Consider the following 12,158-nt stretch of genomic DNA (forward strand, 5'->3'; position numbering starts at 1 on the left):
GGGTCCAAAAAAAACACCCCAATTCATAATCTGGGGGGTCTCAGCTACCCCCGGTAGCTGAAACCCCCGAGATTTTCGGTCGCTGGGGGGCGCTACAGGGTTTTTTCGGGCCGCCGCTTTAAAGCGGCGGAACAGAATAAGTACCCTGTTTTGCCGCCGCTTTAAGTCGTACGGCCGTCGTTATGAGGTTAAATGCGGATTGCACATTTTCTGTTAGTACAATAAACCTCATTTCAATCCAGAAATATTACTCAGTCCATCAGTTATTAGATATATGAAACTGAAATAGCTGTTGCAAAAACCCAAATTGTTATAAAGAAAAAAGGTTAACATTAATAGGGGTGCCCAAACTTTTTCATATGACTGTAGCTCAACCTCCCTGCACGTGGCTGCAAGAGAGAAAATTGATGAAAAATTGAAGAGACCAATAATAGGAATGGTAACCAAAGATCCAGGAACAACGTCCAAAGAGATTAGTGATGAACTCTAAGGTCAAAGCACATCAGTGGCAACATTCTCTAAATGGACTTGGGCCTAGGGAGGGTCCCAAGTACACAGTAAACCCTTCCGAATGTCCTTGATTGTAAAGTCTGTCCTTCTGCTGTGCCTCTGAATTCTCAGTGATTGTGCAGCTCTCTCTCAACTGCGGGCAGAGGCCATACAAGCGCACTCGCAGGGCATACAGTATATCAGGCAGTTGCTCACAGCAGGCAGCTTACTGTGTATGTCCCGGGCAGGGGACTTTAATGATGAAGTCAGAGACATTCCAGAAGGGCAAAGACATCAATCAAAGCTATTCAAGCAAAGTGTACTCAGAAAGTCAAAGCACTTGCATGGCTTGGGGCCACCCTCGGAGCACTTGTTAGCTCATTTGCATAATGGTTTAAAGTTCATTTTCTTAGCAATGGCTACTCTACCTGCAGCCAAAAAAGGTTCCACTTAGCAGTGTTGTTATTACTTTAGTAACCATGAAGATCCAGACAGACTCCCTTTAACATACTCTTTATGTTAACCCCTTTTAACATACATTTTGGAAATTTGTACCCATGAAATTATTACTATTGTACATAATGGCATCTTGAAAACTTACCACATAGAGAAGATTAAGGTTATCAGCTTTTCCATAACAAAGATCCAACAGGGTCATTGGGTTTTTAGTCGCTCGTCTTACGGACATTATCCATGGTAGTGCGAGATTTTCTACACTCGTTTTCTATAAAGGAAATAGCAGGAAATATATGAAAAATCATGAAAAGGCTGAATGCTAGGCTTGGAAGGACTAAAACAAAGCAAGGGGGTTAAATGAAATGCAGGAATATTGGTCCATAATGGAAGCATTCATATGGTACCCACACAAATAGTCTGTGTCCATGGTGCCATCTTCTGAAGGGAGAGAGCGGCATGAATCCTGCGGTCATGCTCCAAGAGAGAAGTAGGGATCACATAGGAGTATGAATGCACAATTTAAGGCCCACACTGCGATTTTTGCCACGGTTTTGCTGCATGAAATGCTGCAGAAAATGTTCATAACCTTTCTGTAGTCATTCCCCAGCAAAACCTATGGTAAACAAAAAATGGTGTGCGGACACTGCGTTTTTTTCCCTTACAGGTTTTGCTGCAGAATTTCTGCAGCAAAAAGAATGTGCATGTCACTTCTTTTTCGCAGGTACCTGCGGCTTTTGCCAAAGATAAAAGATAAGGGAACCTGCAGAAAATTTGAGGCAATACCGCGGCAAAACTGCAACAAACCGCGGTGAAACCACATTCGGTTTTCGGGTACGGTTTGCTGTGTTTTTTTACCGCATGTGCAGTAATCTTTCAGAGAGTGCGGAATTTTCTTAAGAAAATTCCATTTTCTAGTGCGCACAGGGTCTAAGAAGGATTCCATGGGTACACACAACTCTGCATTGGAGCTACAGACGCAGTAGAGCATCACATATATTAAGGCTAGAAGCAAAGTTGCCTCATTTTTTATTACAACATGTGGCTGAGATGGAAATAGCCTTTAATGTCACAAGCTGTACATTCTTAGGCTATGTTCACACAGGGCGTTTTTGCTGCCTTTTTAGTCCGTTTTTTAGGATGGCTTTTGCCTAATAAAACACTGCCTTCACACTCCCAACAAAGCCTATGAGATTACAGAAATCTCATAAACACACACACAAACACACACACGCACACACACACACATACACACACACAAAACACCTGAGGTTTTTTTCCTGACAATTTTGTCACCCGCCTTGGATTTTGCTGCATTTTTAAAAGAACGAGCATGTCCATTCTTTTCAGCTGTTTTGCACTCTAGTGATTGGTGGACTCGCAGATCAGCGGGTCTAACCGGGTTAATGAAAAACCCAGTTCCGGCCCGGAATTAATCCAGGGTTTCTAGCTGGACGTCAGTCCCCATATAAATCTATGGGAACAAGAATCCGTCACTTAAAAATGGTAGTAGAAGGGATAGGGGGATTGGAGCAGGTGCATTACTTACTGAGGCTCTGGAGCAGCTGTAACTCCTGGCCTCTCATTCTACTTCCAGGGCCGCTCATTAGTCACATAAATATTCACTGCTTTCCCCGCTCACCTGCGTCTGTGATTGGTTGCGGTCATAAAGCGTCCCCACGCTGAGTGACAGCGTGTCCGACAGCTGCCAATCACAGACCATGTCTGTGGGTCTATTGTACAGTAAAAGTAAATACATTTAAAAAGAAATGGTGTAAGGTCTCCCCATATTATGATACCAGCACAGATAAAGCATACGGCTACAAGCTGCAGCCCCCAGTGAGCTTAACTTGGCTGTGTATCAAAATAAAGAGGAACCACATGCGGCGGCTTTTTTTTTAAATTATTTAAATAAATCATTTAAAAAAAGTGTGGCGCCCCCCCAATTTTGATACCCAGCTAAGATAAAGCCCGACAGCTGGGGGCTGGTATTCTCAGGCTGGTGAGACACATGCTTATTGGGCCCAGCCTAAAAATAGTAGCCCACAGCCGCCCAGGATAGCCACGTCCATTAAATGTGACAATCCCAGAACTTTATCTGGCTCTTCCGATGGTCGTAGCATTTAGATGTGCTGGGTATCATAATATGGGGGGACCCTCCGTCAATTTTGTTATTTATTTATTTTTATGCCACGATAGACATACATAGCGTCTGTGATTGGAAGCAGTCCCCAGATGCCGGTGGGCGGGGAAAGCAGTGAATACACATGAGACCAATAAGCATCCCCGATAGTAGAAGGAGCAGCTGCGGGAGCAGTTACAGCTTTGCTGGAGACTGGTAAGTATAGCGCGCTTGCTTTATTCTTTGTTTCTTTATTACCCTGGTGCCGGATCCAGATCAATCCCGGCCTGGGGTACTTTTGAAACCGCACAGATCTGGACTTGGTCCAGCCATCGCTACCTGAAGTGCAAAACAAAAGCAGTAAAAAAAGCTGCAAAAATGCCATAAAAACTTCACCAAAAGCCGGGCCAAAAACCATACTAAAACCTCAGAATACCACCAGGAAACTTCCTGCCACAAGATAAGGTTTTGCTGCAGAAAAAAAAAAGCAGCAAAAAGCCCTATGTGAACATAACATGCAAACATAAGGTCCACTTACACTGTGTGATGTGCACGCCAACTTCAGATGTGTGCTGAACCATCTGTAATAGATTGATTACAGTAGTGTGCCTTTGTTGCCATTGCTCTTAGCAGCACAGGAGGATGTGCTGCCGAGAATATTGATCTTCTGTTTAAAAGTCAATCTTTTGTACAGCCTGCTTATGTTGCATGGTTATCCTGAAACGAATGTTCCAAAGAACATTTGTTTATTCTAGAGGTGCAATCACACTGCACATTATAAACAGTCTTAAGGTACCGTCACACTAAGCAACTTACCAGCGATCCCAACAACGATAGGGATCGCTGGTAAGTTGCTAGGAGGTTGCTGGTGAGCTGTCACACTGCGACGCTCCAGCGATCCCACCAGCAACCTGACCTGGCAGGGATCGCTGGAGCGTGGCTACACGAGTTGCTGGTGAGCTCACCAGCAACCAGTGACCAGCCCCCAGCGCCACGTGGAAGATGCTGCGCTTGGTAACTAAGGTAAATATCGGTAACCAACCCGATATTTACCTTGGTTACCACTGCACGGAGCTACACGTGCAGAGAGCAGGGAGCAGCGCACACTGAGCGCTGGCTCCCTGCTCTCCTAGTTACAGCACACATCGGGTTAATTACCTGATGTGTGCTGCAGCTAAATGTGCACAGAGCAGGGAGCAGCGCACAATGCTTAGCGCTGGCTCCTTGCTCTCCTAGCTACAGCACACATCGGGTTAATTACCCGATGTGTGCTGCAGCTAAATGTGCAGAGAGCAGGGAGCAGCGCACAATGCTTAGCACTGGCTCCCTGCTCTCCTACTTACAGCACACATCGGGTTAATTAACCCGATGTGTCCTGCAGCTACATGTGCACAGAGCAGGAGCCGGCACTGACAGTGAGAGCGGGGGAGGCTGGTATCGAAGGTAAATATCGGGTAACCAAGGACAGGGCTTCTTGGTTACCCGATGTTTACATTGGTTACCAGCCTCTGCAGAAGCCGGCTCCTGCTGCCTGCACATTTAGTTGTTGCTGTCTCGCTGTCACACACAGCGATCTGTGCTTCACAGCAGGACAGCAACAACTAAAAAATGGCCCAGGACATTCAGCAACAACCAACGACCTCACAGCAGGGGCCAGGTTGTTGCTGGATGTCACACACAGCAACATCGCTAGCAACGTCACAAAAGTTGTTCGTTAGCAGCGATGTTGCTAGCGATGTTGCTTAGTGTGACGGGGCCTTTACAGCGCGCCAGCTTTATCAAGTTCTTCATACTAGGTGATAAATTTGTGTAGTAGCCGTTCTCAGATGTTGTAGCTCAGCTCCTACTGAAAAACCCTTTAGATTTTTTACTATAAATCATTAAAGGGGTTACCACTTCTAGGACAACCGTTATCATTCCACATCCACCCCAATTAAAAAAAAAAAGGCTTATACTCACCTAACGTGCCGACACTATTCCAGCAGTGTCAGGGCTCGCTTTCCCGGGGCTCACGTGAGGTTGGGCTGTCACGCAAGCCCCTAGTCCCATCACCACCGGTTTCTCTCTTCCCACCTTCTGCTGCATGAGTAATCCACAGGAAATGAGCGGCCGCCACAGCATTAACTTCTTGTTGATCAAGTCATATGTTTGAAGGTGGGGAGAGAGAAACCAGGGGTGATTGATCGTGTGAGCCAGGGGAAAGCGAACCCTGACACCATTGGAATGGTGGAGGCACGTAAGGAGAGTATAAGCTTTTTAATTGGGGGAAACATTGAAATGAGAACGGATTGTCCTAGTAGTAGACAACCCCTTTAAGGCCCCCTTCACACGCACGTGAAAAAAACGAACCGTTTTTTCACGTACGTATTAAAGGGGTGGTTTGCTCCTCGTGTGCCGTGTTTGTGGCACATGCGTGTTCTCTGTGTGTTATACGTAATAACACACAGAGAACGGAAAGTCCCGCCTTACCTATTTCTTCCGGAGCTGTCTGTGGTGCTGAATGACAGTGTCTGGCACAGGCCACGCCCCGCTGATGCTGCTTCTTGCCCCCAGTGAAGAAGATGCGTTGTTAAAATTCACTGGGGGTTGGATGCAGGTGTCAGCCGCGGCAGAGACTGCAAAGCTGCTGGAGGTAAGTATGTGTTTTTTTTATTTTTACAATGACACGTCTGTTTCTCCGGCGCGTGTCACGTGGGCCCGCATCCACACTACATCCGTGTGGTACGTGTTAGGCCGCGTGACACCCGTGATGTCGGAGAAAAACGGACTTGCCTCCGTATGGAGCACACGGGCTCACGTCTGCTCCACACGGAGGCATGGGCCAATGGCTGAACACATGCGTGCACATAAACCCATTGATTTTAATCGGTTTATGTGTGCCCGTGTCTCCGGTACATACGGGCATGGACCTAGCACGTACCGGAGGTACGTGCGTGTGAAGGGGGCCTAAGACAACTTATGAATAGAGTAAATTAAATTATAACATAGATATGGTGGAAACCTGGTATACACAGGGATACCATGCACATTAGAATAAAGTCTGCTGAACTTGTTGATATCAGGCGACAGTCAAATGTGTATGGGAGCCTCTCAACTCTTCCCTGAGAGATAATATTGGGTAAACGAAGGAACTCAGATGGATATAGTCTGTTGAATTTCAACAGTGGATAATTTCTCCTCTTTGGAGATAAACCACTATCAGTGAAGTCTGGCAGCAGCTCGTTGATAGCGAACATAGGATTTCTTGGCTAAGGGGAGTTGGGAGACAAAGCTATCTAATGTGTAGATGGGCCTTAAGAATAGGAACATTGGGCTTAGAGATTTTAACGAAAATTAGTTCAAATGTTGCAATTTTACAACACAGACATAAGAAAAAGAACTGACTCCATTTAAACACTTGGCATCAAAACTGTGGGTGGCCCTTTGTTAGGACATGAGCAAATGGATTCCAAGGACCCCTGTCCAGCGGTGACGTCAATATTCTGTGGCCTCTACACGGAAGCTCAGTGAACCGCCTCCTACATGCCCCTAGCTCCCTTTTCGATTAGTATAACTGGCTCAATGTCATTGTTGCAGCATGACGCACGCGCAATACCACAGCAGACCGACTAGTCAGAAGATGAGCAAGAAATGCCAGTTGGTAGAGTGGTCAGACAATAGGGTGGAAAAAACATAGCAGAAAAAGGTAGCCATATTTACCAACCCCAAGAAACAATAATGCACAGCAGGATACACCTGGCCACCATGATTATGGCTGAGACAGCACAGGCGCAAAACACTCGCCTAATATTACAAATGTACATGGATAAGGTTTTTATAGAGCACCAGTCACACAGATGTGTGTATTGTACAGTGTCTGGTTAACAACTTATTAGTGACCCCCATGCTATTAGATCAGGTGGACTGCACACTCAAAATCTACAAAACAATACAGATCCTGGCTGAACCCAGCAAAAGATGAAAATGTGCAATGTAAAAGATGTATGAAATGCTTTACGTATTGATCAATATTTTGGCCAAAACACGCAAGCGGACAACCCCCATCCAGGGTATATTAATGGAACAGTTAGCACCCAGGGTCTGCAGATCGAATCACTCAACTCTAATAGGAAGTGATTAGTCTGTTCATTACACAAATATTATTGACAATCTTTTTAGTAAGAGTAGCCCTCCTCTAGTATTTGGCAACCAGGGACACACATGTAGGTACGCTATGGAATACTAATGTATAGAATGATCTATAAAATGTAAAATCAATAGTGCAAGATGGCAAGGAATTGGGGAATCCAAATAAACACAACTAAAGCAACTTTTTTCATATATTGACATCCAAACAAAAAGATAAAAATAAATATCAAACTTCCATTATATTCCTGACTTTTACTTGTAGTCTAAATTCTCTTTGCCATAATCTATAGAGAGTCCACATGTGACATCAGAAACAGCAGAATTCATTGCATAAACTACTCTAGAGGTCAGAAGTCAGATGTCCACATTAATATTTCACAGATGTCCTATGACCTGGCCTTTATATACTTATTTTAATGGTCTTGACTTTCAGCCTTACTGGTGGCCTGCCCTTACCATCTGTACATTGTTTGATGTCTTTATGTCTTTTTTCTCCCTGTTTAGAGTTTCCCCAGAATTTAAAAGTTTAATCTACTTATAAAAACGTATAGTAGGATGGAAATATGCCTTCCAATGGTGTCTATACTGTAATAACAGCAAAATACTAATACTCTTCTCTCATCAGAATGATTTTCGTTATCATCACTAATGATAAAAGCGCAGAGCAGCTACACTTTCCACCAGTGTCCTGTGAATCAACAGAATACAGGTCCCCATTGATGACAGCCTGTATTTTGCCTATTAGATGCGTGCAATTTCTGGTGGCGCTCTGGTGGTACTGTGGATAAAAGTGAGTGGCAAGTCAATCTCTCTGTTAATTGGAAGCCGGCACCAAGGGACAACGTGCTCCTGAGTTGAGTACTTATAGACAATAGTTGTAATGGTGGTGCACTGCCCAATAGGATACAATACATGGCAATACATTTTTACCTTGAATAGATTCCACAGAGTAGCTCACAAATCGATTTTTGGCTCCGGACAGGACCCTTCGTTAGGTGAATCCTGTCCGAAGCCAAAAATCGGTTAGTGACTTACTCTGGAATCTAATAAAGGTAAAAACTATTGTGTGTTCTGCCTATGGAACAGTATGGGATAGTCAGTAAGCTTCAGGAAATGTCATCCACTTCCTAGCTTACGGACTTTAAAATCATTCTCACAAGTGATATACATAGTGGGTTACTAATTAGTGATGAGCGAGCATTAGGTGTTCAGTGCTCGTAACGAGCAGTCGGGTGCTCAGACGTTTTGATTCATATACAGAGTATAATGGAAGTCAATGGGAAACTCAAGCATTTTTCCATTGAATTCCATTATACTCTGTAAAAGAGTCCAGACCGTATGAGTGTCCAACTGCTCGTTATGAATACCGAGCACTCGAGCATGGTGCACGCTCATCACTATTAGTAAGCCTGCTAATTTCAGCTGGATAGACCGACCAATTACTATGTATAGGGGTCTCCTGTGAGATGCCTGGCAGCAGCTTACTCCCCTTTTTTCACTGAAAATTCATGGGGAGTTGGAAGATTTCTGCCTAATGAACGAGAGATTCTATAAAGTATATTGGCACTTTAAGAGGCATAGAGTGAAACTAACCTCATAGTAAGAAACAAGGGTCCATAGCTTCACATTAAGCTGTACAGAATATTAGCTGTCCTGTGCAAGTTCATGCTATAAGACTTGCTTGCATTAGCTACAGCCAACTACTCATGAGCCGTCTTACAGTATGCATGCCACAGATTAGCGAATTACAGTAACTGCAATGGCCTGGCCTAATGTACTAAGGCGGGTTCACCAGAGGTAAAACCAAGTTGTACATTCTCCGTGTAAAACAAAGTAACGTCCAAATCAGTTAAAGTGACGCAACACATGGACACCCATAACTATATTTGCAGATGAAATCATGTTTCAATAATGACTTCAATAACTGCTAGTCCAGTGTGGGAATGGTAGATTTAGGGAAAGAACAGCAACCTGTGTTTGTGCTTGCATGATGCTCTGCCAGCTGTGGATGAAGCATAAATACTTCTAGATGCCAACTTCACAGTAAAGAAAATTATGAAAATACTTCTTTACTGTGAAGTAAAACATATTTGCTGCTTACTTTAGTGTGTAAGCCCTTTATATTACAGTTCAAGACACAGAGATGTGAGCGCTTGAAGCTCTGGCTCTCCGCCAGTGTTTCCTTGTAACAGTAAAGTCCCCCAGTTTTCCAATGGGCCCACACGACTCTGTCCAGGAAAGTTAGCTCTCCGTCCAAAATTGCACCTATCCAGCTATGTTCCTTCCTGAGGTTAAAGCTTTTTCCAACATCCATTTCTTACTCTGAGAATCTGGCACATTGTATTTTACTCTACCTCATAAAAACGTCGAGAAATAAGAGTTAACACAACACAAAACCTGAAAAGAATAAAAATATGTAGTGCGATTTTATACTTATTTCACACTCACCTTTGGTGAACCCAAGAGTGTATATTAGGAAACTGTACATACAGCAATTAATACATGTTTTATCATCAGGCTTGTCCCCTTTATGAGCAGAAATTGTGTCATAGTAGGAAGATAGCTATCATTAGACTGGGCAGCAGATGCAGTTTGCAAAAAAACAGCCTTGGACTGTATATAAAAATTAGCACCTTTGTAGACAGAACGACCGCTGATCGGCATTTACTTAAAGAAGTTGTCCAGTTACCAAAACTGATTTTTTTTTTCTGATAAATCTTGCTATTATGTGCCTCTCCACACATCTACCACGTTATTTTACCAATATTACCCTTTATCATGCTCTAGCATAACATCTTCATTTCTGGCTCCAGCTCTGATGGAGTTAATCGCTCTCTTGACTTCCTGGGTTCAGTTACTACAACTTCCATAACCCTTTGCAGTAACTAGCAATCTATCTCACACCCACTGTTCCCTCCCCTCAGATCTCCACCACAACAGTTCCCTCCCCTCCTTCCTGTGTGCACTGCCTAATCATGGTAATCATGGTGTATACAGTTGGTACTATGCAGCAGAAGTCACAGAGTGGAGCAAGTTAGTGACATGTATCATCCGGTCACCTGCACAACAAGTCCCAGAGTGGAGCAAGATAGTGACATATAGCACACTATGCGTCAGAGCAGAGCATGTCACTGTCTCCACTCTGGGACTTGTTGTGCAGGTGACAGAGTGGAGCAGATTGGTCCCATGCAGCGTCCGGTCATCTGTGCTGCTGATAGGATTATATGATCACACTGCCGACACCGCCCGCTCTCCTGACAGCTGAACACAGCGGGCGGGTGGACAGTGTGATCACATACTTGCGTGACAGGGGGGATTTCAGCGAAGGAAACCCCCCTGTACTCCACACTGGAGCCCGTACCTCCCACAGCTGGCCGATGGTAAGCGGCGCGCTCTGCCTTCACCGCTCCACACTGGCGTCCTCCGGATCCTCCCCTCGATGCTGGGCTGTGACGTGCGGTAGTCACCGCCCACAGCCCAGTCAATCAGTGTGAGTGGCGCCGGCATCCTCTGACGTAAGCGTCAAGTTTGAGAGCCAGGAAATGCCGGGACGTCAGAGGATACTGGCGGCCACAGCTCCAGGGGGTCATGTGACAGGCACTGAGCGTGCAGGATAGCGCCGCTCAGTGCCAGAACTGGAAATACAAGCCAATGGAGAAAATGCATATAATGGTAAGTGACACTCATTGGGAAAATAAAAAAAATGGGTGAACCATCCCTTTAATGGCCAGTTCAGACAACTTGACACACTCAAGTATACAGAACACTCCTTAATAAGATTGTTCCCAACTCTCAGGCATGTTTAAATAGGTCCTTAAAGAGGTTTTCCACCACTAATGTTACCCCCTTTCATTTGTCCTAACTATTCCTAACTATCACTTTGCTAGTATACTTCTGTTACTTACCCTGCTCCTGTAAGCTGATCTCTCTGCGGCTCCTATATTCCTATGTTGATGATTAAGCCTTGATCTTTCTGGTCTGAAAACTGGAATAGGACAAACTGAGCAGAGCAGGGACACGTCACTAGTGGGGGGTCGGGCTGACTCTCTGTGAGTGGCTACTGTCTGGGCATGCATGCTCATGCATGCTCATATCACACTTCACTCTGCTCGCAAACTGCTTTACAGTGTGGTGCTTGATGTGACAAACGCTGCGATGTGCTGATCAACCTGTGATATGCTATCTAATGATTGGCACATTGCATCACAGCACTTCTCCCATGAAAGCACTGCACTGTAAAGCAGGGTGAGAGGAGAATGAAATGTGATCTGGTCATACATGCTCAGACAGCTCTCACTCTCAGACAGCTCCACCCCACTAGTAACATTCCCTGCTCAGTTTGTCTAATTATGGTTTCCATACCGGAAGGATCAAAGCCAGAACATCAATACAGGAATATATGCACCACAAAGAGATCAGGTTACAGGAAGGAGCATAGTAGGTAGCAGAAGAAAATTAAGAAAGTATTAGGAATAGTTAGGACAAATGAAAGGGGGTCAAATTAGCAGTGGAAAACTCCTTTAATTAAGCCCTCTGAGACTACAATTAAATAAATCTTAGTCATAATATTCATCTGAAGTATACACATTAATTATTAATCATATTTACCATGGCTTAAGGCTCTTATGCTCTAATCTCCCCTTTATCTCCAAACATTTGGAACACTTTGGAACTCTGTTAGGACAGAATTACTGTTAAAACCAAGCACATGTATTTGGTACATCATGGCGTGGCCAAAAATTCAAGTGCACCTTCCCACCTGCCTGTTTTTCTACTATCTGCACCCTTCTCTGCACTATGAAGCCAAAACTGTCAATCAAAGAAGAGGATGGGTTGAAATAGAGGTAAGACACACAGGTGAAAAGCTGCAGGTAAAGGGAATCTGTCAGGTGATTTTTTTAGTACAATATTAATGTTTTCTTTAAATAAGGCTTAAGGAAACCTATCAGGGTAAACAAGTTTTATT

General features: G+C 44.3%; 1 protein-coding gene across 1 annotated transcript in view; it reads right to left on the reverse strand.

Moving 5' to 3' along the window:
- LOC142252959 (uncharacterized) overlaps positions 1 to 12,158 on the reverse strand; it is a 250,264-nt gene that overhangs the window by 86,314 nt on the left and 151,792 nt on the right. Inside the window, exon 8 of the mRNA XM_075325066.1 lies at positions 1,091 to 1,213. Within this exon, the coding sequence (XP_075181181.1) occupies positions 1,091 to 1,213 (123 nt within the window). The remainder of the gene's footprint in view (positions 1 to 1,090; positions 1,214 to 12,158) is intronic.

This window comes from Anomaloglossus baeobatrachus, chromosome 1 (genome assembly GCF_048569485.1).
Source record: "Anomaloglossus baeobatrachus isolate aAnoBae1 chromosome 1, aAnoBae1.hap1, whole genome shotgun sequence".
Taxonomy (NCBI): domain Eukaryota; kingdom Metazoa; phylum Chordata; class Amphibia; order Anura; family Aromobatidae; genus Anomaloglossus; species Anomaloglossus baeobatrachus.